The sequence below is a fragment of the Rhinatrema bivittatum genome, chromosome 7 (assembly GCF_901001135.1).
Source record: "Rhinatrema bivittatum chromosome 7, aRhiBiv1.1, whole genome shotgun sequence".
In the NCBI taxonomy this organism is placed as follows: domain Eukaryota; kingdom Metazoa; phylum Chordata; class Amphibia; order Gymnophiona; family Rhinatrematidae; genus Rhinatrema; species Rhinatrema bivittatum.
Window position 1 is genome coordinate 55,050,723 of NC_042621.1, and position 27,082 is coordinate 55,077,804.

The following is a 27,082-nucleotide window of genomic DNA, read 5'->3' on the forward strand; positions in this document are numbered from 1 at the left end:
GGTGGCCCCCGGGACCGGTTGCACTGGAAGGACACTGAGAAGGACGTCCAGACGCTGTAGCCAAAAGAGACTGCACAGGTTCCAACACTGGTATGGGGCTGGTTCGATACCCCGCAGGGCTCGGAGCACAACCATCTGAACCCTGCAGTCCAGCTCCCCCTGGAAGCCCAGCGAAGTTAGGACTGATGGAGGAGGACAAGGTATCAGAGCCTCATCAGAGCCTCGAGGAGGCTCGGTGCCCAGCACAGATACTGGTGTGGCCCACCTAGGACTCCTGGGGTCTGATAGAGGACGATACCTCCTCCCCATGGGGTTGCTTCGGTGGCGGTACAGAGTTGCCGATGCCGCATCAGATCTGGGGCCGTGTGTTGATGGCAATTGGTGATGGTGTTTGCGGCGGTGCTCTGCCCAGTCTTTCCCCAGTGCTGAAGACGAAGAACCCGATGTCTTTGAATACGACATCGGAGACAGCCCGTCTCCAGCTCCTCTCGCATGAGAGGGGCCCACTGGGAGAGTGGAAAGGGACGGTGTATCCAACGGTTCCCCTCGGCCTCTAGGAGTCAACACCCCCAATGTGGATCCAAAAAGCTTTTCCATCTTATCCAGATGGGCATGACGGCTCTGGGGGGGGGGGGGGGGGGGGGGGGGTATCTGATCACACAGATGACACCCGCATACACTGTGCGATGCCCCCAGGCAGAAGATACAAACCTTATGCAGGTCAGTAATTGACATGGTCCATGGGCACTGGAAAGCATCGTCAAAAACCGGACGCCATAAAAAAAAAAAAACAGCCGGCAAGAAATCGATGGTCTTAGGCCACCAAGGAGCGACACACCAGGAATCGATCGCAACGAAGGGGAAAAAAGTACCTACCACACCACTGGACAGCACCGACCGAAGAGGGATCCAGCGCAGGAAAAGTAAAAAAAATGACCGGGAACACTTCTTTAGAAAAAAGGAAGAGCAGAGCTCCAAAACCATAAGGCAACTACTTAGTGGAAAGAACGAAACTGAAGGAGGACCACACGTGGACACGTGGATGGTGGCAAGCTCAGTGTACCAAGCAAAGCTCCAGAAACTTTAACAAAACTTTTCCGTGCCGGGCTCCATCTGATGATGTCATCCATCTGTGAGGACTACCATCCTTGCTTGTCCTAGGAGAATTCACTGATCTATTAAATCTGACACTGCAAATTATTATGGTAGAAGAACCATTTAAACATTTTGGAGTTTACATTTTTAACAGAGCACCTTATGCTGATTCCAATTTAGATCCTACCCACTGGCTTTAGAGCAACTGTTCTGTTAATCAATCTCTGGTAAATTACTTTAGTGCCACTTCAATCTAAGGTGTCTGCAGTATGTTTTACAATTACTATTTTAAATAATATGGCAAACTGAATTAACAGTTCCATAGGTTCTTAAAATCTTGGTCAAAGCTTTGGTCATGGTTCAAATCTCACTCTTATAAATTTCATTTACTGGGCTGACCTGCTGTCCACTGTCATATGGAAGGACTGGAATTTTATTCCCACCTCAAGTCTATCACCCCTTAGTTCGGTTGGGGCTAAGGTTTGCTGGAGAAATACTGTTACTGTGAACAGGGAAAGAAGGTGGTGTGACAATGACACCAAGTAGCTAGATTTAGGCACCATGATTGTAGTGTTCCAAAAAAAGCCCAAGTATATGGCTCCCAAAAGACGCCTGTCACAACAATGGCTAGACTAAGTTAGGCGGAGATATAAAATAAGGGAAAAATCCACAGGAAGTTGTAAATAAAGGCTCAAGGTGCCAGTTACAAGCTCTGGTTTTGGAAACCCAGGAGAAGAAGGAAATTACTGGGTTACAAACAAATTAATTCCGCTGCAGATTATAAAGCAATCAGTGATGGAAAAATAAAAATGAAAAAAATTCACAAAAGATTTTTACTTAGTTTTTATACATGTGTCAGACTTTCTATTATTCAAGCTACAGACCTTTCAAAAAGCACATCATACTAAGGAGGTTATTTTTACCTTTCAGAAGACTTTGAAAATAGTGAATAGCTGCACTATCCCATCGCTTGGCTGGTCTAGAAAGATGGTAGGACAGATCAACTTTCTCTGCAACAAAAGCTCTTAATTTAAAGAACTACTGGAGGAAAAATACCATGAGGTTAATGTGTTGTGATAAAAAGAATACTGAAACACACAGATTTAGTTCCATCAGTACCATCAGAACCCCAGATTCAGTTCCTAAGGACTGAATCTGGGGTTCCTTCCATCCGGATTAACCACTGGTTTTTTTTTAGAGGATATCACCAGGGTCCCAATTTTATCATCATTCCAAAACAGCAGCAAATATGAAAAATCAGCTCCCCCACAAAAGAATTATCAGGAGAACAAACAGCGTTTCATACACGTGTCAGCCTCCTCTGCTAGTCAGGTCCAGTCTCACAGTACCCAGTAGTCTCAAGCGACAAGATGGATCCCATCAGGCAAAAGCAGTAGACAAGTCTGAAGCACTGTTCATTCTCCTCTTGCTTACAGGGGAGGTGGGGGAAAGAAGTCTAAATTGAGGGAAGAATGCATGCCAGCTACAGAGCATGGAGGCAAACCCCAAGATAGAGAAATAACATTAGCAACAGTGGCAGATGGGCAGCAACTTGCTCCAGAAGTATAACTAAGGCAATGGCACACTTGGCAGCACAACAGAGACCAAAAAAAAAAACCAAACCCAAAACTGATAAAACCAGACCCCAAGGGAAGAGAAATAAGGAAGAGCTGGCTTATATGCACTCATCCTAAAGCTACTGCCTCAGTTTGGCCTGAGATTTCGGTTGTTCCCTTTCTCAATACATGACGCCTGATGCACATGATGGTACATGAGATTAGCAGAAACGAATACTACAAAAGGCCAAAAACAAAAGCACAAATCTTTTTTTTTTTTTTTTTTTTTTTTTACTGGAAACCCATCTTATGAGTGCCGAGTATGAGAAACTGAAGAGTGGGTGGGTTGGTGGTATCTATTACTCTTCTTTCAATTCTAGAATTCAGGGTGTTTGCATTTCAGTGGACAAGACAGACGCTGCCCCTGGTGATTTACAGGAGTGTTCGTGATCCAGATGGGCGTTATATTATTCTGGATTGCTCTCTTTACAAGGATAACTTTAGGACCATATACATTACCTAACATAATCAAGATCAGGTTACGTTCTACGAGAAGTTATTAGACACTATAGCCTCCTTTGGTTTTGACAAATTATGCATAGGTGGGGACTGGAACCTGAGTATGGACCCTTCATTGGATAGGTCTCAGTTCCCGTTTTGCAAAGCCTGGGTTTGCTTGAGGGGACCTGGTCACTACCTTACATTTATTTGACATCTGGAGATTTTATCATAAGAATGATAGAGATTATACATATTATTCTCCCCAAGTCTTATAGTCGACTGACTATTTTCTATGTACCTCTAACTTTCTTGCTAACCCGAAGGGTTGCGCCATCCTCCCTTGTACTATTCTGACCACAGTTCTGTTGAACTGGTTTTAAGTCCTGTGGATACTCGACAGAGTATGCCTATGTGGAGACTGACTATTTCTTTACTTGGAAAATTGGATTTTCTAGACTTGGTCAAAACTGTGGTCAAGGACTTTAAAGAACATAACCCTGAAACTGATTTTACCCCAGTTCTCCACTGAGAAACTCAAAGCCTGTTTGAGAGGGCAGATTATTAGCTTTGCAAGTCATATTCAGAAGGAGCACAAGTTATGGGGAGAGTGCCTGGGTGGGGAACTTTGCTGGACTTGGAGCTCCGCCGCTTGGTGGCGCGGGGGACGTGCCCGGACAGCATGGCTAATTCATCTGCTATCTATGGAAAACACCATTTATAGTAAGCAAACGTGCTTGTCATACAAGATGAATAGTGGGTGCTGAATTACACCTCTCAGCTCTGAGTATGCAGGACACTTCCTGAGCTCAGTGTGCTGCAACAGTCAAAAAAGCAAACAGAATGTTAGGAATTATTAGGAAGGGAATGGTTAATAAAAAGGAAAGTGTCATAATGCCTCTATATCGCTCCATGGTGAGACCGCACCTTGAATACTGTGTACAATTCTGGTCGCCGCATCTCAAAAAAGATATAGTTGCGATGGAGAAGGTACAGAGAAGGGCAACCAAAATGATAAAGGGGATGGAATAGCTCCCCTATGAGGAAAGGCTGAAGAGGTTAGGGCTGTTCAGCTTGGAGAAGAGACGGCTGAGGGGGGATATGATAGAGGTCTTTAAGATCATGAGAGGTCTTGAACGAGTAGATGTGACTCTGTTATTTACACTTTCCAATAATAGAAGGACTAGGGGGCATTCCATGAAGTTAGCAAGTAGCACATTTAAGACTAATCGGAGAACATTCTTTTTAACTCAATTCACAATAAAGCTCTGGAATTTGTTGCCAGAGGATGTGGTTAGTGCAGTTAGTGTAGCTGGGTTCAAAAAAGGTTTGGATAAGTTCTTGGAGGAGAAGTCCATTAACGGCTATTAATCAAGTTTACTTAGGAAATAGCCACTGCTATTAATTGCATCACTAGCATGGGATCTTCTTAGTGTTTGAGTAATTGCCAGGTTCTTGTGGCCTGGTTTGGCCTCTGTTGGAAACAGGATGCTGGGATTGATGGACCCTTGGTCTGACCCAGCATGGCAATTTCGTATGTTCTTAAAATAGATAAGTTGACAAATGCAATTAGGTAGCTAGAGGCCCAGCACAAAAGGGACTGAGTAAAACATATTAAAAACTTGAAGATACTAGACGAGAGCACTGCTCCCTGGAAACTTGTAAAATCGAAAGGGCCCTTAAATAATGAGACTCAACTATCATGAATATGGGGATAAGGTAGGAGCTTTATTGGCTAGAACTGTGCAGAAGAGGAAGGATAATTCTTACCTTTCCCAGTTGTAAGACCCAACAGGTTTGAGTACAGCTGACCCGAGTGCAATAGAAAAAAGTTGATGGTACAGTATTTTTCTAAATCTGTACTCCGACTCTGCTTCTAGTAGTGAAGTTACCTTGCAGGGGTTTCTTGATGGTATAGATCTCCCTATGCTTGGTGAAGCTCAGCAAGAAATGTTGGCTGGACCAATTTCTCTCAGAGATGCAGATAACCATTCAGGCACTCCTGAGAGGGAAATGCCTGGGCCTTGATGGATTTCCAACAGACTTCAAGAAATGTTTGGATGACCTGGCCCCCTTTTATTGACCTTGTATAACTGTGCATAATCTAGGAGATGCAAATATCTCACTCATTCACAAGATTGGGAAAGATGCAGCTGAATGTGGCCCTTACCACCCCACCTCGCTGTTGAACTCTGATCTGAAAATCGTAACTAAATTTTGCAGCTCCGCTTAGAAACTGTTCTCCCTTTTCTGGTTCATCCAGATCAGACAGGTTTTGTCAAGGGTCGTGTCTTAAGATCTGGAAGCAAGTCCAGAGATACTTGAGGTTAGATACTATGTCTCTGCTGGCTCCTATTTGTGGGAATTTTGTGTCAGGCCTTACTTTCTCTCCAGCTTTTAAGGAATGAAGAGACTGTGGCCTATATATGGCTCAGTTGTGGGAGGATGGGTGGTTTCAAACCTTTGAGTCCCTTAATTTTTATTTTTCTGCATCCACACATGTGAATTATTTACAACTGCAGACAGCACTTTCTGCCCTTATTGACCTGAATGTCCCTCTCCCAGAACCCAATGGGATGCAGAAATATTTATTAGACCCAGATGGGTTTGCAAAAGGCACCACGCTCCTTTACTGGGGAATTCTGCAAGGGAAGCTGAGCATTGAGACCCCGCAAGGTTTAATTAATTGCTGGAACGAGGTGCTGGGTGTTTCTCTCACTGCTCAAGCATGGAAACTTATTTAGTCAAACACCCACAGCAATTGTATGTGTCAATGTCAGGTTGAGCTTATGGTTTGTCTATTACATAGAACTTACTGTATGCCTATATTCTATTTGACCTTGCTCCCCACATATAGTTCACAATGCTGGAGGGGATGTGGGGACAGAGGTTCCTACCTACACATGTGGTGGCAACTGCATAGGGATTAAGCGATTTTGGCTTAAAGGGTCCACAGAAACTGTGGACATAATCTTCCTATTTATACTGCACCTATTTTGGGCCTTCTAGGTTATTGGGAGGGCTCATTAGTACCCAGGAAATTTAGACGCTTGGTGGTTCACCTACTATTGGTGGCATGTTTTACTATAGCCACCTTTTGGAAGAAGAATCCATGGACCATTGGAGTAAACAAGTACGAAATATTGCTGATATTGAGTGCCTGAGATATGCGATGAGACATGAACAGTTTAAGTGTAATGTAATTTGGGGTCCCTACCACAGATATCTTGCTGATAATGGGGATCCGGTTTAAGAATCCTATTGTGATTGCATGCTTTTAAACTGTGCATTTAGATATTATACTCCAATTCTACTGCCTGTTTGTTATGGCTGTTTGTTGTAGACTTGTCTAATATTGCCAAGTTGGATCATGTTTCGTTAACTCCATACTTGCTTTTTATTGTTCATTTGTGCCATGAAACTTAAAGAGTTAAAAAAAAAAAGCTTTCAGTATTGACCTCATAGATAGGTAAAAATTAAGCAATTAAGAAAAATAGACCTTAGGTGCTTATCACATTCAAGCTTAGATTTGTACTTGAATTGCGAAACACCCTTACATACTTCAAATAATTCATCATAAAATACAAAATGAAAACCAAAAAGGAATCTAGTTCACAAACCCAAATTAATCAATTCTCAGCTTATGAAAAGCTAAACTAATCAATCCTGTTGGTTTCTAGCACACAGAGGGAGATTTTTCCACAAAACAAAGATCAGCATAACAAAATGCTCTGTCCCTTGCACATTTAAGGCACAATTCCTTAAATAAGGATTCTGAGATGAATGCAGCACTTGACCAGATGTCCATCAGAATGCCTATATAAAAGCAGGAGAGCAGACCGATAATACCAAGGTCCTTGTATGGACTCATTTTCTTGGTATTATGATCCAGACCACTGGAAAGTCACAAGTACAATAAAACTGCAAATTAAATTCTGACTTGTTTGTGTTTCCATGTAATTCTTTGACAATATGTACATGCTTGGAAGCGCCACACAACCTTTTCCCTGAAGCTAGAGAAAAAAAAAAAAAAACACCCCACAAGTAGAAGATACCCCCCTTTAAAATAAAAACTTTTAATAAAGCATAAATGGCTAAATGTATTGAACCATTCTTCCTATTTCCTGTCTATAGGAAAACACTTAGGGGAAGATGTAATAAGCTGCATAAAACTTGCCACGGGTTTTTGCACGCGTTAATTGCGCATGGTTTTCCACGCTGATCTTACATGCATATGTTATAACGGGTTCAGTGCGGAAAAACGTGCACATAAACCCACTTAAAAACCCACAGCAGGTTTTGCACGAGTGCCTGCAAATGGCCTGTAAAGGAGGCAATTATCCATTCTTGGGCACTGCAGGGAGTCATGCTAGCAGGAAGATTGGTTAGTGTGGGGTTTTTAACACCTGAAGTTAAAGTGTGTGTCTGAAATACATAAGCCATGCCAACTCTGCTGCAGGTTTGAGAACATATACCTCAGAATAAGCCATGACAACTGTAAAAAGCCCCGATTGCATATTTGCCTTTACCCACACCAACGACATATGCAAGGAACCAATGGCACTCTACCGTGTGGAAGGTGCCCTGATCTCGAAAAATCCCAAAGTGAAATTACTTTTGGGGTGAAGTTTCATTTCTAAACAACGTACCACATGTACTTCTGATATTTTGTCTTCTTTGATCACTTGGCCACATTTGAACTCTGCAACTTTTTTTTTTTTTTTTTTTATTAGCATGTGCTTTTCCCATGGCTTTCTGCATTGGGACTAGCACGGGTATTGGCTTGTATCATTTTTCAAGCCACCCCATTATATCCTATGGAGTTGCCTGCTTTTGCTGCGTTCGATAAAAAGATATAAAGTAGATTTTAAAAGCCTTGCACGTGCAAAAACGGCTACATATACGCGTGCAAGTGGGCGGTGCGGGAACTATGTAAATTTCAAACAGCCGGAAGGGCACATGTATATTGAAGTACGCATGCCCAGCAAAAGTAGGCGGAAAAGAGGAAGGGCATGGGCGTTCCAGCACCGACGCACCCAACTCCAAATTTTCCTCAGCCGGCACAAGTATGTACAATGTAGCTAAAAGAGATTACAGTATACAAATCAACTCCTTTTCATCACTTATAAAGTCAAAGGTTTTAAGCGGTGTACCGCAGGGATCGGAGTTGGGACCGGTCCTTTTCAATATCTTTGTGAGCAACATTGCGGAAGGGATAGAAGGTAAGGTATGTCTTTTTGCGGATGACACTAAGATCTGCAACAGAGTGGACACGCCGGAAGGAGTGGAGAGAATGAGACGGGATTTAAGGAAGATGGAAGAGTGGTCGAAGACATGGCAGCTGACATTCAATGCCAAGAAGTGCAAAGTCATGCATATGGGGAGTGGAAATCCGAATGAACTGTATTCGATGGGGGGAGAAAGGCTGATGTGCACGGAGCAGGAGAGAGACCTTGGGGTGATGGTGTCTAATGATCTGAAGTCGGCGAAACAATGTGACAAGGCGATAGCTAAAGCCAGAAGAATGCTGGGCTGCATAGAGAGAGGAATATCGAGTAAGAAAAGGGACGTGATTATCCCCTTGTACAGGTCCTTGGTGAGACCTCACCTGGAGTATTGTGTTCAGTTCTGGAGACCGTATCTCCGAAGAGACAGAGACAAGATGGAGGCGGTCCAGAGAAGGGTGACCAAAAAGGTGGAAGGTCTTTATCAAATGACTTATGAGGAGAGATTGAAGAATCTAAATATGTACACCCTGGAGGAAAGGAGGAGCAGAGGTGATATGATACAGACTTTCAGATACTTGAAAGGTTTTAATGATCCAAAGACAACGACAAACCTTTTCCATAGGAAAAAAATCAGCAGAACCAGGGGTCACGATTTGAAGCTCCAGGGAGGAAGATTCAGAACCAATGTCAGGAAGTATTTCTTCACGGAGAGGGTGGTGGATGCCTGGAATGCCCTTCCGAAGGAAGTGGTGAAGACCAGAACTGTGAAGGACTTCAAAGGGGCGTGGGATAAACACTGTGGATCCATAAAATCAAGAGGCCGTCAATAAAGAGTGGGTGGCTAGCCAGAATGACGGCTACTGCCTGGAGACAATACCCTTATTCAATAAACATACACATGGTTACTGTGACTCCAACATCGCTCTAAGCTACAACAGCAAGAGGAAATGTGGGAAAAAAGGATTCGCACTCACAAAGTGGGGAGTAGCTGGCTTGTTACGGCGGTTACTACCCCAAACCAAATAAGCCTGATACTTCACTTTCAATGCATATCCAGCATAGCTCTCTGCTTCAACGGCAGGGGAGAAGAAAAACTGATACTTCACGCATATCCAGCATAGCTCTCTGCTTCAACGGCAGGGGAGAAGAAAAACTGATACTTCACGCATATCCAGCATAGCTCTCTGCTTCAACGGCAGGGGAGAAGAAAAACTGATACTTCACGCATATCCAGCATAGCTCTCTGCTTCAACGGCAGGGGAGAAGAAAAACTGATACTTCACGCATATCCAGCATAGCTCCCTGCTTCAACGGCAGGGGAGAAGAAAAACTGATACTTCACGCATATCCAGCATAGCTCTCTGCTTCAACGGCAGGGGAGAAGAAAAACTGATACTTCACGCATATCCAGCATAGCTCTCTGCTTCAACGGCAGGGGAGAAGAAAAACTGATACTTCACGCATATCCAGCATAGCTCTCTGCTTCAACGGCAGGGGAGAAGAAAAAAGGATTCGCACTCACAAAGCGGGGAGTAGCTGGCTTGTTACGGCGGTTACTACCCCAAACCAAATAAGCCTGATACTTCACTTTCAATGCATATCCTGCTTCAACGGCAGGGGAGAAGAAAAACTGATACTTCACGCATATCCAGCATAGCTCTCTGCTTCAACGGCAGGGGAGAAGAAAAACTGATACTACAAGCATATCCAGCATAGCTCCCTGCTTCAACGGCAGGGGAGAAGAAAAACAACCAATAAGGGCTGAATAACACAGTCTGGGTAAAACAAATAAGCATGGGTGTAGTTTGCTTATTGCGGCGGTTACTTCCCCTACTACCCATAACTAATCAAGCTTGATATTTCACTTGGTTGCAGCTCCATCACTGCTCTCTGCATTAATGGTGGGGGTGGAAGGGAAATAGAACCAAAGAGCTAAGAGAAACAGATAAGTATGAGAAAAAAATGTGAAGCTTGCTGGGCAGACTGGATGGGCCGTTTGGTCTTCTTCTGCCGTCATTTCTATGTTTCTATGTTTCTATGTAAAAATTCTTTGATGAATCCCTCTGAATGTGTCTAACAGCACCCTAATCCCAACCCACCTCCCAAAAACTCACTCCAAATCAAAGTGCTCCCTTACAATGGTCCATATACAGTATCAGACTGAGCCCTATAAAAAGAGTCTCTCCCCTGATGTTCACCGGACTCCTGTGCCTAATGGGTTCGCTGTATCAAAGTGGCACGCATAAGAGTGTGCGCCCAGCTGCATACATGCGCGTGAAGAGTATTTTATAACCTACGAATATAGGCTACAAAACAGCGCATATTTTTTTCCACAGCAAGACACGCATTTATGGGTGTACGCACGGCCCTTTTAAAATCTACCTTTCTATGTACTGAAAAATAGCGCTGATTTCAGTGCAGGCCTCATTACATCGGCCCCTTAGGATGCATCATGTTATATTGCCTTCCTTATACTAACAACCCAAAGAATCATGAAATACATACAGATATCTTGCCTCAAAATAAGGAAAACCACCCTGATGTTTCCTTGGTTAGTTGAAGCAGCCTACTCTGGCTCTTTTTTGCAAAGGTAAGCTCTTAAAAGGGATCGAGCTACTGCAAAAGTAGAAACACTAAGCTCCTATTCTGGAGCAGGGAGAAGTGCAGCAGAAATGCAGAAACTTCAGAAGTACCTCCTGAAGCTCTAAACTGCAGTTGGCTGTAGAAGGTTTGATGGCATTGCATTATTATACTATTATTTATCATTTCTACAGCACTACTCAATGTACACAGCACTGTAAAACAAAAAAAAAAAAAAGGCAAGATAGTACCTTCTCATTCAACAAACGTCGAGAGCAAGACACTTTGTGAATTTCATTTAAGAAAATTGCTAAAATCAATAAAGCTGTAAATGAGATAATCAGGGGTTAAGATTTAAAAAGCAGCCTCAAAAAGGTAGGTTTATTATCAACTTAAACAAGGGAAAGAAGCAATAGCTCTCTCCTAACAGCTTTTAACATCAGTAAATATGAAGTCAGGTGGCCAGCCCATAACCATACGGAAGGACTCAGATTCCTGGCTCAAATCTTCTGCTCCCTGGGTTGGCTGGGGCTGCAACGAGAAGCCAAGTGGCCTGATTACAGAGAGTTCTGGAAGGAGTTCATGGGCCTCAACCAAGCAAGATCAAGTAAATGTAAGTTGGGAAGGATATAAAAAGTAGGGGGGTGGGGGGGGGGGGGAGAACCTTCCCAGATAGTTGGGAATGAAAGCTCACATCACCAGATCTCAGTCATGGTTTCAAATGAGTTGGAAGCCCAAAGAAGCCAAAAGGAAACTGCTGGATCAAAACAAATTAACAGTTATAGAGCATGCAAAGATTTGTTAAAGAAAAAGCAGAAGTTGCTTACCTGAAACAGGTATTCTCACAGGACAGCAGGATGTTAGTCCTCACATATGGGTGACATCACAGGATGGATGGAGCCCAATCACAGAACACTTTTGTGAAAGTTTCTAGAACTTTTGACTGGCCCCTACTGGGCATGCCCAGCATGGCACTAACCCTGCAACCAGCAGGGGTCCCCCTTCAGTCTTGTTTAAAAGCTATAGCAAATGCTAAAAAATAAAATAAGAAAAACGTAACGAACCCAACACCGCAGGGTGGCGGGCCGTTTCGTGAGGACTAACATCCTGCTGTCCTGTGAGACCACCTGTTACAGGTAAGCAACTTCTGCTTTCTCACAGGACAAGCAGGATGGTAGTCCTCACATATGGGTGAGTACTGAGCTGAGGATGTCCGAGAAATGCACCAAATGTACCCAAGATGTGCAATAGGCACAAGGACTGGGGTGGAATTTGGTAGAGGGCATCCTGAACCCTAATGGGTAGACAGAAGGTTGTTGGTACATCAAGTTGCAAATAGGTTGGGCAAGACAGACTGGCCGAAGATGGAATCTTGTCTTCCAGCCTTGTCTAAGCAATAGTGGGCTGCAACAGTATGGAGAGAACTCCAGGTAGCAGCCCTACAAATATCAAGAAGCGGCACAGAGCGTAGGTGCGATACTGAAGTTGTCATGGCCCTGACAGTGTGTGCTTTAACACGGTCTTGAAGTGGAATGCCTGCTTGCTGATAGCAAAAAGATATGCAGTCCGTTAACCAGGAGAAGAGAGTCTGCTTTCCCACAGGTTGACCCAATCTGATGGAATGGAAAGAAACAAACAGTTGGGTGGATTTTCTGTGGGTAGCTGTATGGTCTAGATAGAATGCTAGAGCCTGTTTACAGTCAAGGGTATATAGAGCCTGTTTTCCTGGATTGGAATGGGGCCTGGGAAAGAAGGTAGGTAGTATAATGGATTAATGTGAAACTCCGATACTACCTTAAGCAAAAACTTCGGGTGAGTGCGGAGTACTACCCGGTCGTGCAGAAGTTTTGTGTAAGGTGGGTAGGTAGCTAGGGCCTATAACTCACTAACTCTGCGAGCTGATGTGATTGCCAAAAGAAAAATCACTTTCCATGTGAGATAACGAAGATCACAGGACTGGAGAGGCTCAAATGTTGGTTTCATGAGCCGACCCAAAACCAGGTTGAGGTCCCAAGAAGGAGCCGGAGGGCGCAGTGGAGGTTTGAGGTGGTCAAGCCCTTCCGAAAACGTGTTACAAGGGGTTGTACTGAAATGGGAACATCCTCAACACCTTTATAGAAGGCAGCTACCGCACTGACATGCATGCTGATGGAAGAAGTTTTTAGACCTGATTCTGACAAGTGCCAGAGATAGTCTAGAAATTTCATGGTGGAACAAGTGAAAGGATCAAGGGACAGGGAAGGACACCATAACTTAAACTTGTTCCATTTGTAAAAATAAGATTTTCTCGTGGAAGGCTTTCGTGAAGCAATCAAGACATGGGAAACTGGCTCAGAAAGGTTGAGTGGCTGAAGAATAAACCTTTCAACATCCAGGCAGTCAGGGACAAGGTCTGAAGATTGGGGTGGCGTAGGCACCCGTCTGAGTGATCAGAAGTGGGTCCTTCCCCAGGGGAATGTGCCTGCCAACGGAGAGGTCCTGAAGAATCGGAAACCACACTTGGGGTGGCCAGTGAGGGGCTATCAGGATCATGCTTCCCTTGTCCTGACGTAACTTCACAAGAGTCTTTGAGAGAAGTGGAAGTGGAGGGAATGCATACAGGAGACCGGCTGCCCATGAAAGGGAGAACGCATCCCTTGGTAGTGAGTGTTGGCTGCGAGTGAGAGAGCAAAAGTTCTCTACTTTGTGGTTTTGAGGTGACGTAAAGAGGTCTATGTGAGGGTAACCCCAACGTTAAAATATTGAGTCCGCTACTGTGGGGTTGAGGGACCATTCGTGCGGTTGAAAAGTGCGACTCATCTTGTCTGCCAACACATTGTCCACTCCCAGCAAGTTGGTGGCCTTGAGGTACATTGAATGGGAAAGGCCTCCGCCCATACCTGTGCAGCTTCCTGACAAAGGAGGTAGGAACCCGTTCCTCCTTGTTTGTTGATGTACCACATGGCCACCTGGTTGTCTGTCTAAATCAGGATGACCTGGTTGGAAAGGCGATCCTGAAACACCCTGAGAGCATATCTGATTGCTCGTAGTTCCAGGAAATTTATTTGGTGTTTGGCTTCCTCTGGAGACCAGGTGCCTTGAGTTTGCAGATAGGCAACATGTGCTCCCCAGCCGAGGTTGGAGACATCTGTTGTAAGGGTTATTTGAGGATCTGGAACCTGGAAAGGAAGGCCTTGGAGGAGATTGGACTGATTTTTCCACCAAGCCAGAGACAGGCGAAGCAGGTTGGTGATGTGGACAACGGCTGACAGTGGTTGAAACGATTGAATCCTCTGTGACCTTCGAGTCCATTGCATGACTCATGGCAAGACGAGCCATTGGAGTGATATGTACAGAGGACGCCATGTGTCCTAGCAAAACTAGGAAGTGACGTGCAGTTGAGAGTTGTCGAGACTGCAGTTAATGGGCGAGAGAAGTGAGAGTGATAGCTCGTTCGAGGAAGAAATGCTTTTGCTTTTAAAGTGTCGAGGTCTGCTCCTATGAACGACACGGTTTGTAATGGGACTAAGCTGGACTTTGGGTAATTGATGAGAAACCCTAGGGAGATCAGGGTATGCAAGGTGAGACGTAGGGACGTCAGAGCCGCTTGCTGGGTGGGAGCCCTGATCAACCAATTGTCGAGGTAGGGGTAGACGTGGACACCTTGAGTCCTGAGGAATGCTGCTACTACTACGAGGCACTTGGTGAAGACTCGTGGTGCAGATGCCAGGCCGAATGGTAGCACTCTGTATTGATAGTGCTTTGGGCCTACCAGGAATCGCAGAAATTTGCGATAAGACGGAGTTATTGTGATGTCTGTATAAGCGTCCTGAAGGACTAGATAGCAGAGCCAGTCTTCCCTTTGCAAAAGGGGAAGGAGGGAACCCAAGGTTACCATCTTGAACTTTTCTCTTTGTAGGTTCTTGTTTAAGGCGCGAAGGTCTAGTATTGGGCAAACGCCACCTAACTTTTTTGGGATTAGAATGTATCGAGAATAGAAGCAGAGGCCCTTTGGGAGTAGGACACTGGTTCGATTGCTCTGGATCGGAGGAGGGAGATTTCCTGATCCAGGAGTGGTGAGTGATTGGATGTTCCCCACATCAGCCGAAGTGGGGAGTCCAGAGGAATGGCAAGAAAGTTGAGATGATAACTTTGAGTGATTATGGCAAGAACCCACTGGTCTGAGGTGATTGTGTGCCAGATGTTGCTGAAGTGGCACAATCGACCTCCAACTGGTACATGCAGTAGTGGAGGCTGAATACTGCTCTCTAGGAAAGAGTCAAAAACCAGATCCTGGGCCTGGCTGAGGGGGTGTCTGTGTTTTTTGCCTACGAGATTGCTGGACTGGCCTTTCTGGTAAGGCTTAGTAGAGCGACCTTTGGACGGTGGAGGATATGATTTCCTTTGGCAGTAGAAAGACTTTTTGGGATCCTTTCTGAATGTTTGCTTAGCAGGATATTCAGAAAGTAACAAGGAGAGTTGGCGAAGAGTCTCATGGTGATCTTTGAGCTGTGCCACTGCTTGCTGTATCTATTCACCAGAAAGATGGTCATCAGTGCAAGGCAAGTCGGATAGTCTGTCCTGGACCTCAGGTCGTAGGTCCGAAGACTTTAGCCAGGCCCACCTCCTCACAGAAATAGCTGTTGCTGATACCCTGGAAGCTGTGTCAAAATGTCATATGCTGATCTTATTTCATGTTTGCCTGCTTCTAATCCTTTTTGAGCCAGGGCATGTAACTGCTCTTGAAACTGCTGAGGAAGGGACTCAGCAAAGTCCTGCATTTGCTTAAACAGGACCCTGTTGTACTGGGTCATATAGAGTTGATAAGAGGCAATGTGGGATATAAGCATTGACCCGTGAAAGTCACGCCGACCTATGGCATCCAGGAACTTTTGCTCTTTCCCTGGAGAGAAAAAAGAGTGAGGCTTGGAGCGTCGGGCTTTCTTTTGGGCTGACTCAACCACTGAATGGTGAACCAATTGGGTTTTTTGGAAACCTGGAGTTGATTAGGTATGTGGTGTCTGCTTTTCGGTTAACTGGTGCCACCAAACCAGGATGCTCCCAATTCCTCTTTAGAAGATCCAAGAGGATATCATGGATAAGGATAGAGGTGATTTCTTTAGGAACATCCAGAAATTGTAGAAGTTCCATCATTTGGTGTCTATCATCCTATTCTGCCTAAAGTTGGAATGGAACCAATTCAGACATTTCCTTTACAAAATTAATGAAGGACAAGTCCTCTGGGGGAGAACGCTTCCTGCTTTCAGCAGGAGAGGGTGGGGATGGTAAGTCATCGGTATCCTGGGACGAGTCATCGGTCCATGTATCCTAGGTTTCATCACCAGCACCCCTAGGATCCTTAGAGGGACGGAATGATGGTATTCCTGAAGATCCTGGATGAGGCATCGAGGGAGTCACCGGAGGCATCGATGGCGGCACCGAGGGCATCGATGGACGGATCGGAGGCACCGATGGTAGCAAAGACGCTATCGGTGACATCGATGGCCGAGGCATCTGTAGGATTCCCGATGGAGGAAGGAATAACTGTGTTTCTCCTTCTTCTGTCGATGAGAGAGGAATTGGGGAGGAGGGCACTGGACCCATCAGAGGAAAAGCGGCGAGCAACGCTTCCATCCTCGTCAGTAGCGGTGCCAGCGCTACAGAATTGGATCGGTAGCTGGTTCAGGAATCGGCACATGCATCGGAGGAATCTTGAAGCCTTGCATCACTCTGCAGATGGCCTCTTGAATCATCTGATTTCTCTCGGAAACCTGAAGCATGAAGCCCCGATGCCGGAAGAGGAGGCGGAGGCGTAGGCGGAGGGACCACCGTTGGAGGTGGAATCGCGGCTCCTATCACCTGTCCAGGTGAAGGTTGCCTCGGTAACCCGGACCCAGATAGGGACGGTGCCTTTTCTAGATGGGCTTTTTTTGGCGGCTGCACAAGACGGTGGCGACGTCGAGGGCTTGCCTGCGTTGATGATCTGAGACCTATGGTGTTGATGTTTTCCCGATCTCCTCGGTCCTTTTCCTAAGGAGGAACAGGGGGGGGCGATGGCTGCAGAGTCGTCGATGCTGGTCGGACACCAGTCTGTGCACGATACTGGCGCAAAGTAGACTGTCGGCTCTGATGACGTCGAGGCTATGGACGGCATCGGGGTTTGTGACCGAAAGAGAAGTTCCATCTTCTCCATTCTAGCCTTGCGGCCTTTTGGTGTCATAAGGGCACATTTGGTGCAAGTAAGGACATCATGCTCGCTCCCTAAGCACATTACACAGACCTTGTGAGGGTCTGTAATGGACATTGTGCGAGTGCAGTCAGGGCATCGACGGAACCCCAACGCCATGGCCTCTCAAAAAATTTAGCCGCGGTGCGGTCGACAGCCAATAGGCCATGAAGGCCGAACCCAACGGGAATAGACCAGAATCAGGTAAAAAAAAAAAAAAAAAAAAAAAAAAAAACTTACCAGACCAGCGCAGAAGTAAAAATTCAATAGGGGGGACCCCTGTGGGGTATTAAATTATGAAGTAATTCCATGAGGAAAATTCCTGTCAGGAATCTCTGTAGAGCTCCTTAACCGGTGGGGCTACTGCTGCGCAAAAAAAAAGAAGACTGAAGGTGGGACTCCTGCTCGTTGCAGGATTAGTACCATCCTGGGTATGCCCAGTAGGTGCCAGTCAAAGTTCTAGAAACTTTGACAAAAAAGTGTTCCGTGATTGGGCTCCATCCTGTGATGTCACCCATATGTGAGGACTACCATCCTGCTTGTCCTGTGAGAAAAATTATGTTAAAACTTAGGAAGGCTAGTAAAACTAATTTTAAATCTTTGTATTAATTATGCAAGTACAGTTACTGACTTCTGTCAGTGTGTATTTCTTTGTCTCCTCAAAAATAGAAAATTTGAAAAATTATTAGTATGGCAGCAACAGTGGCCCTAGCCCTACAAAAGAAATCAGCAAGCTATAAGCAAAAGACATTTTCATGCAGCTTTCTAGTGGATTTTGATTTAAAGCCATGGTTCCAGGACTTGTTCCTCATGTAATGCAAGAGGTAATGGACTGAAGAATGAGAATACCACGAATCACTAAAATCAAAGAGTAGTAATAGAGTTGAAGACTGAACCACAGCCACAATTAATCCTCTGAAAGATTCTTCCTCTGAAAATACATACTAGACAAGGGGACATTAGCTTTACTCTTAACTTTTTGTACCAAGTCTACCTGCTGAACAGATGGCAAGAAACATACCAACTTACTCACTAGCTAGTGACCTCTACAAGTTCATCACCAAAATCATCCTTAGGACCTCAAATAGAAATAGAAAACAAACAAAAAAAAAAAAAAAAGCCATAAAACTGAGCTAATTTTGCTGAAGTCAGAACTTCGCAAAATTAGCAATCTTGTCGAAGAACATCTGGTTTGCTTTAAGGTCTCCAGGCATCCGGAGAGAGATTATGCCACAAAACATAGACCAATTTAACAAAACCCTGTCTCTCATATATTTAAGGTGCACCTCCGAAAGTGATTAAACCACCAGCAGATCACTCAGATGAGTGCAACACTTGATCAGCTGTCTAGAAGAATGCCCAGATAAAAAGAACTAAGATGGACACTATCCTGCACTCAGAACCTTCAAAAGCAGCTAAAAACCTGGACACTATCCTGCACTCAGAACCTTCAAAAGCAGCTAAAAACCTGTCGCAGCAAGCATTTCAAAATTAATGATGTGATGGCACCTATTAGTTTCTCTGTACTGAACTGTCATGTATAACGTAATCTGGAAGGAAGATCACAAGGCTTTAAAATTAGCACATATGTACTTTATGAGACCCAGATCTGTACAGGGAGACCGCACAGTTCACTCTCATCCTTTTTTTATGGGTGCAAACTTCATGAGTATCATATTGTACCCCACTTCGAACCCTAGACTAGTGAGGATTATAAATTTGTTAAATAAATGAGGATAACAGTAAACACAAACTAAATCTGCACTGGTTTAAAAGTGAAACATACTGCAGTATACTTACCCCAATTCTGCTGTATCCTTATAAAAATCGATACACAGAGTTACTGGTTGTATATGGGAGAGTTTAAACTTTTTTGCTCTGAACGGGAGTCTCAAACACGTTTCCACAAGTGTCCGAATGCTAAATAAAAATTTAGGGAAAACAAACTCAAGGAAAGTTTCATATTAATGTTAATTTTATACCGGTGAGAAACTGTCATACCAAACTAATTAACTCACTTAAACTTATAGCTCTTTGCACTATATTGTTACCGAACTATGTTGGCACATATTCAAGTTGTAAGCTATACCACTCATAGTTGTTATCGTGCCTATATGTAAACCGTTGTGATGGTTCTCCAACTTAACGACGGTATAGAAGAGTTTTTTAAATAAATAAATAAATTCAAAGATTTATAGCACTAAGCAAGTTTCTAAAAACATATTAAAGAAATATTAAACATGATATCTCTTCCAGCTGGATACAGTCAGCACAAATGTACTACAGCATTCCTATTTATCCCAAATAAAAAGCACTCACAAATATTCTGTTAAGATAACACTTATGATTACATTAAATGAACAAAAATAATGAAATCCAAATAAGACTGTTACATTACAGTATATAAAATGATTTGCGCTGGAGTCCAGCTTTTATTTAGAAAATGTGATATCACCTATATTAAATATTCACTAAGCAGTTAACAATAAAATAACCCAATTTCCCACCCATATCTTCAACCCAATACAAAAACATTTTCCCACATAAAACCACCAGCGCACCCCACTTATTTTCAATCTGAAATATTTATCAGTATCAGCAATGCAACCAACTCCTTCATACAATCTGCAAATGTAACTCAAACACTTCCACTTTAAATACACAACCAAGCCACCTAAAAAAAAAAAAAAATTCTCCCCAAGTGTAAAAATATAAAGATGAAATATAAATTAAAACATCAAATTCCAGAAAGCATACTCTGGAAACAGCCATTAAGGAATCCTAAAATGAACTGCAACAGTATTACTCTATATGCTTTCACAGTAAAGTTATGAAGAGCACATGCTTACCTTTTTGTTTTTACAGGAACATATTTGGCATGATCAACAAGGAAGCATTCTGCCAAGTATCCATCTGCACTGGAAATGAACGACTCAACAATTGCTCTACACCAGCGTTTCAATTCTTGGCAGTATGCCATATAAATCTAGAAAAGCAATTCTAATCGTGTAAGCTTTTGTACATGGGGATTAGCTGCACCATAATCATTCTAGAAATAACCGCAAGCTTTACACATTTCAGACCCTGAACAATTAACTATATTGAGTCAAAATGTATTATTCAGGAAAGCACCAATATTAATGTCTAGCTTCTGGTATGAATATAGAGGCAATTGTCAATTCCTACACCAAACACTATTTATAGAAATTAGGAACCATTTCTGGGAAAAATAAATTTGCTATGGATTATAAAAAAAAACCCAAAAACTGTACTATTTCAAATTTGTCCAAAACTCCAAAATCATTTGGTTTCCCACTCTTCGTGCCCTTTTTATAAAAAGCAGCAATAAGGAAATACAGACAAACATGGTCCCTTTAAATGACTCTGAAGGACTGACACTATAAAAAGGCAGCCAGCCATGGTCACCAAGGCTGCAGCTACCCTCTGTATGCCTTCCTTGATCAATTCTAGAGCACTTAATGACTATTCAATATGCCCTGAGAGCTGAGGTAAGCATCTGTTCATACACAATTCTCCCCCACTGCCGATGCGAGTGCAAAAGAGCCCAATATCAGCTGATTAGAATTTAGCTCTCACTTTTAGTAGGCTACGAACTAAGTCTGTCCTTTTTTGTGTTTTCAAACTGACCTGGACCCTACTACCAGGGATTGAAGCCAACACCCTTCCCTTCCCCTTGAGTTTCTTTCCAGACAAGCTCACAAGTAGCCATGCAGGACACCAAATGTAGCTGAAAGTGTGTGGTCCTGTGGTGGTTGTCTAGTATACTGATATGACAGGTACTATTTTTCTGTTTTATTTGTATTTAGCCCTACTGCATATTTCACAGCCTGCATGACTGCTGTGACTGCCTCTGTTCTTTGTGCCTGTTCACATGCTGTTGTGTAGTTTCATAGAAACAGATGCTGACAAATAAGGACCATCCAAGTCTGCCCAATTGCATTGCAACATTTTAGAACATGCATCCAAGTGGCTTTTCACAAAACACAGGAGCATCTTCCAACTCAAAAAGTTACATTTGCCACAAGTAGGAAGATAAGCAGTTTTACACAATTTTACAAAGAAGACAAATCAGAAAATAAAACTATTAAACAGTGCTGAAGATTCTCTTAGCACCAAAAACATTTTCTTATAGAAAAGCATTGTAAAATGTATCTATCAAAATGAATAAAGTTTATAATATGCTTGCAATGAACAGATAAAATTTTCAAAAATTACCTGCCCTTCTTCTAATGAAGATGGCTTTATTTCCTCCATATCTCTGAATGCACATGTATAAAGCCAGTTCATTTCATCATACAGTTTTTCATATTCTACAGTATTATCAGGAACAATCCCTGCACCTTTCACAATGGTTCCCCAAAAACAGCTGGGGTTTTCCACCTACACAAAATCAAAGAAACAAAAAAATTTAAAAAAAAATAAAAGCCAATTCTTGTCTAATCTATTAGTTCAAGTGAAACTTCTCATATGACTAAATGTATTTAAAATGTATCCAAAGAAAAAGCCCAAAGTGGCCAATTCAATTAGACAACTTGTCCCAGAGCTCGACTACTCTTGCAGTTAGAAGATTTTTTATAACAACTAACCTTAATCTCTTCTGCTATAACTTAAGTTCATTGCTGCCCTTTAACACTGAAAAGTGAAAATAAATAAATTACTGTGCTCACTATAACATAAGAACATCAGAAATTGCCATACTGGGTCAGACTTCCCATATGTATTTGAAGGCAAGTCTCTCCACCTTGCCCCATCCTCTTCTCAAGGATAAATAAATCTAATCATTAACTAAGCTTCTAATCTTTCTTTGTCTAATTTTAGCCACATTCAATATCCAGCAAGGCTGCTTGTGACATCTGTCCAGGAATAAATTCAGTGTGATTGTTGGTCTCACTTCTTGTACCCTTGTGGGTTCTCCTGCAGTCAGTGCGGCATCTGAATTTTTGCCCAGTTCTCCGTATCCTCTTTTTAGCCCTGGAATCCTATATGAACAGTTACTCTTGTAAAGGCTTTACCACTATTGAGCAGAAAGTTACTTCATATTTCTTAAGACATACATGCCTATTAATACACTCCAGAATGACATTTGCTAACTAATATTCATCTTATGATCTATTATAAACCCAAGGTTTTTTTCTGCAGTATTACTGCCTAGCCCAGAGGTCCCCAAATACAGCCTATGGATCACACCCGGCCTGCCACAGTTTTCCTCCTCACGGCCAGATTCAGCCCATGGAGGAAGTGTTTTGTTTTTAAACACCAGAGGTGGCAACAGAAAAGCTGGTGGGTAGAAGCCCTGAGATCCAAAGTACTTAAAGATGCCATGGGCAAGGATGCCAGACCCCACCAGAGGAAGAGGAGCCACTTAAAGACACCACCGACGGGAAGAAGCAGTTTCAAGGTGCACACCGCTCAAGGCGGGGAGGCCAGACCTCATCAGCAGGAAAAGAAACCCCAGGCTCCTGCCAGTGTAAGGGGGTGAATAAGTGAAGGGAAGGGGGTGTTGGTGAAGTTGGAAAGGAAGGGAATAAATGAGACTGGGCAGGTGTGAGAGGAGAGTGAGGAGGAAGGGGTAAGTGGCAGAGAAAAAGAGGTGAGAATAAGTAAAAGTGAAGGGAGAGGAGAGGGTGCACCACACATACACACAGATACTCACCCACTCTCTCAGAGGGGCAGATGCAGGGGGGGGGAGGGGAAAGGGAGCAGGCTATACAGGAGTGAGGTGGGGTTGCCACAAAATCTTTTTTGCTCCTTCACCCAGGCCCAGATCTAACTGCAGCAGTGGTTTAAGCACCTAGGATTTTTCAGCTCTGGCCTAACCATATTTATGATGTTTATATCATAGCTTGGAAGGGAAGAGGAAACACATTGGCCCAATATAAAAGGTCCCATCTTTCCATCCCTTCACCCATCTAACCCCATTGCCTGCTTGTATCGATTATTTTTGGAGCTAGAACTTGATTTCTTGAAGCCATATCCAATTAGATAAAAGTCTGTCCTCAACTAATCCTCCTCCTAAACATTTTAAATCTTTTCCTTGATTCATTCCAAGCTCGTCTTATCTGTCTTGAATAGATTAAGCGCCACAGAGCAGGGATTGTTTTTTATGTGTATCTGTTTAGAGCTGCATGCACCTTGTAGCACCATACAAATGTTTAGTTGTAATAACAGTAATAAGAAAGTCAAACGTCTTCCTGAAAATAAAAAAGAGATACAAATTTGCTGATTCTTCATCTACAAGGCCTGATTCTTTGTCATAAATCTAAATTTGGATTGGTTGGCATTTTTTCTACACAATCTTATGGCGATTATTATTTTAGCACTTTGCGAAAGCATAAACAAAAGGACAACTGAATAAAGCAAACATTCTCCAAGATATAATTATAGCAACTGGTAGGCAATTTTCTATTAAATTTATGATAACTGTAAACACTCTTAAATATATGTTGTCTGTGAAAGAGGAGAGCAATAAAAAGCAACCAAGCTAAAACAGCTAAATTTTACTACTAGACCAGTTAGGGGAGATGCTCCTTTTCTTTACTCAGGTACATATCCTGGTTTTCAACAAGAAAGCTGTAAACCAAAAACCTGAGCGTTTTGGCTGCAGCACAGCAAAGCATTTCAGTCACAGTTTAATCTTCAAGCTGTCTTACTTGATGGCATCTATTCAGGTATGCCCTACATTTTGTCTAAGATATTTTTTCATCTCTATGAATATTTTGAAGTTTTAGGGTTAGGTGCATGTAGTTTTAGGCAACAGATTCTAAATTCAAAAGAAATAGGCTCACTAGGACAGGCTCACTATAGTCACAAATAATATTTAGGATAAGAACAGAAAAAATGCCATGCCAGGTAAAGCTCAAGGTCCAGTGAGCCCAACATACCGTCTCTGACCCTGGCCAGTCCAGGTGACAAATACCAGGCAGATCACAAAAAGTAAATGTATTTCTTGTCAATCCCCCAAGAGGTAGTGATGGCTTTTCCTAGTCTACCTGGCTAATAATGCTTTATAGACATTTCCTCCAGGAACCTGTCAAAGCTTCTTTTAAATCTTACTATGCTAATTCCTTAACCATGTCCTTTGGCAGTAGCTTCCACAGCTTGATAGTACTTTTTCATGCAATATACAATTTTTTTCCTACATTTCCCTAGTAATTTCCCTTGCACAGAAATTAACTTCTGTAAATAAATATTTTATACAAGCATATGCAAAATTCACCAAATGTTTGCTTTTTTCAAATCTATGAGGAGAGCTGGTAAACTGCAAATATATAAAGGATTTCCAAGCAGAATTACTTATTTATTGCCAGCATTTAAGCAGAGTTAAAAAAAATAAATTAAAAAAAACCCAAAACATTTCTTTGTATACAGTTCTCTGAAAATCCACTCACCAAGCATGGAAGAAGCAGCAACTCTGGTGCCAGTTAAGAGCTTAGGGGATGGGAAGCAAGGGGGCCTCATTCCATCCTCACTGGGGACTGGGAGACAGCAGCAAGGTTGGGGGAAGTAGAAGAGAGTGAAAGAGCTAAGCAGAATGTGAAGAAGAGGTGAATTTAGATTGAAAGGGTTGCAGGAGGGTGGGGAGACTGACTACAAGTGGGATGCATGAAAGGAAAAAAAATAAAGAGGGTCTACACCAAAGTGAAATGGAGATGTGCACTCACCAGGTTAAAAAGGCACTCACCATGTAGTTTGACATCTCCCCCCAAAAATAAATTATTGGATGGGGAAGAAAAGGTGCAGGAGTATAAAGAGAGTGGTAATTTTTAAGCCCTTTCATAACAATTTAACTTTTAACAAAGAAAACAAAAATCACCCTACCTTTAGCACCACAATTTCATACATTCTTCATCCAGATGAGCCCAGTCAAAGCTGTAAAAATATACTCAAGTTAAAAATATTTGCAACACTCAGCATATGGTATCAGTATGTTTCAGATATGCCTCAATCATAACTGCTTATTTGTGATTATTTCATACACCATTTGCTAAGAGCTGAGAATATCAGACCATCCCTCCCATCATTTCACTCTCAACCATGTGGCACTATTCAGGCGTGGACAAGCTTTTGGGGGGCCCAGTCCAGTTGGGAGGAGCAATGGGGGTCCAAAAGGAGGTGGCTCCTCCCCCCACAGACAGAAATGACATGATCTCACTACTGCTGGCCCCTGGGCCACAGTTTTTCCTTTCTACTCTAAGCAGTTCCCCCCATGTTTGAACACCAGTGCTTCCTTTCTCCTTGTCAAGTTCAGAACAGCTTCTGCAAATGCAGCCATTTCTGTGTTATACTGATTATTTGCAGCATAAGGATAATCAAGCCACACTACCAACTGAAGACTTTGTAACATCCCCCCTACAACAAAGCGAATGGTAGAAATATTTTCTGAAGTTCAAAGACTAGTTAACCCAACTTGCCCTTTCCCTAAATGTGCAACATGTTACATGATGAATCAAATGCTCGTGGATTGGTTTCTGAAGATTCAGTTAGTGTGTCTATACTTGGAGTGAGCTACAGATCTTGCACCTCAATACTATAATTTATTTTCTCTATAAATGTTAAAAGGCATCAAAACTTTTTTGCCAGTCTTCACGCAAAACCTGGATTAAAGTGTATATCAGCCACCATAATAGGCCTTAGATTCCAAGATGACTGGTGCAGTTCCACACAAAGCAAAATAAACCTGACTGATCTGATACCATCACACCAATCAACTCCACAACAGTGAGCCAAAGACAAAGTCGAAACTACCTGTTATTTCTGCACTTGCACAAATTCCCTCAAGAACCCAGAAGGTCTGAATTTAGGAATAGGTATTGGCAAGTGCCTAAGGCACCAGATTTCATAGGTGCCAAATATCCTCTGCTTCCTTTAGGGAAACGTGGCTGCATGGCACTCTGCCTATTAGTGCCAAATTCTTAAATCTAGTCCTAGAGCTCAGAATACACCAGTACCTGGCTCACAGTCATCTGAATCCATGGAATCAACAGATTATTTTGGTTTAAACAGAAAGCTTAACCCCCTGCTTTGGCCATAGTTGTAACGTAAATCAAACTATGTAATGCTGCATAGTTATGCCCGCTCCCTTAACATAAGGCTTGGGGGTAACCTTCAAGGAACGGCAGTCACTGCTCAAAAAAAAAAAAAAAAAAAAAAAACACCGCTTGCAGGACAGACTGCCGTCAGAGTATATTACTATGTTCCCTCCCAGACCTCCTCTAATACCAGACATCACACCCAAACTCCAAGCTGCAGTTAAATCGCACATTTTAAATGTCAAGAGATATTACGGGGACGCCGTCATATTTACTAAAACAAACATTACAGTAGAAGGTACTCAAGTGACAGGTTTCCAACCCCTGAGCACAGCATTTACTTCCAACCTGAACCGTCTGCTTCACAACCATCCTCAGTCTGAGGCGGCGCGCCTGCGCACTCAACGCCGTCAAACGAGTAGGGCGGATCGACGCCAACGTCCATCACGCCCCTGCGGAACGAACGTCTCGTCGTGCGTCCTTGCCCGACCAAACCACGCCCCTCACTCCACAGGGCCTCGCGCATTAGTATGTTACCACCAAATAAACTTCGGCGTAGGCCTAGCGTTACCCTCCGCGGAGCTAAGAAAAAGATAAGAGGCGAACCGGCACACGGACCCGAAAGCGCCTGCGCTGCGACTTCCCCCAACCCAATGCCTGCTCAGCCGTACCCTCCCAACCACGTGCCCGCCTTCTAGAATGAACGACCCGCCGCTGCGCATGCGAACTGCGACCTCACCAGAGCAAAGGGGTGGGGCTTGCGCTCATGGCACGGGCTACTTAATTGATAAGTGACTGCGTATAAGGAAGGAAAGATTTTGGCTAATGCTGCTTTTGGAACGTGTCACCTGCCTATTGTGGTATTCGTAG

At 43.2% G+C, this 27,082-nt stretch overlaps 1 protein-coding gene across 6 annotated transcripts in view; it reads right to left on the bottom strand.

Moving 5' to 3' along the window:
* TDRD12 (tudor domain containing 12) overlaps window positions 1–26,879 on the bottom strand; it is a 387,684-nt gene extending 360,805 nt beyond the window's left edge. For 2 of the 6 annotated variants that reach the window (XM_029608411.1, XM_029608406.1), the window contains exons 1-6: window positions 26,831–26,879; window positions 25,002–25,052; window positions 21,399–21,563; window positions 20,012–20,148; window positions 18,963–19,082; window positions 2,019–2,074 (exon numbers count right to left, since the gene is read on the bottom strand). In XM_029608411.1, the coding sequence (XP_029464271.1) occupies window positions 2,019–2,074; window positions 18,963–19,082; window positions 20,012–20,148; window positions 21,399–21,563; window positions 25,002–25,025 (502 nt within the window). In that variant the 5' untranslated portion in view covers window positions 25,026–25,052; window positions 26,831–26,879. Of the gene's footprint in view, window positions 1–2,018; window positions 2,075–18,962; window positions 19,083–20,011; window positions 20,149–21,398; window positions 21,564–25,001; window positions 25,053–26,443; window positions 26,789–26,830 lie in introns of those variants that run through there. The other 4 variants (XM_029608409.1, XM_029608410.1, XM_029608408.1 and 1 more) reach the window with 4 other exon arrangements.
* Between the last annotated feature and the right edge of the window lie 203 nt (window positions 26,880–27,082).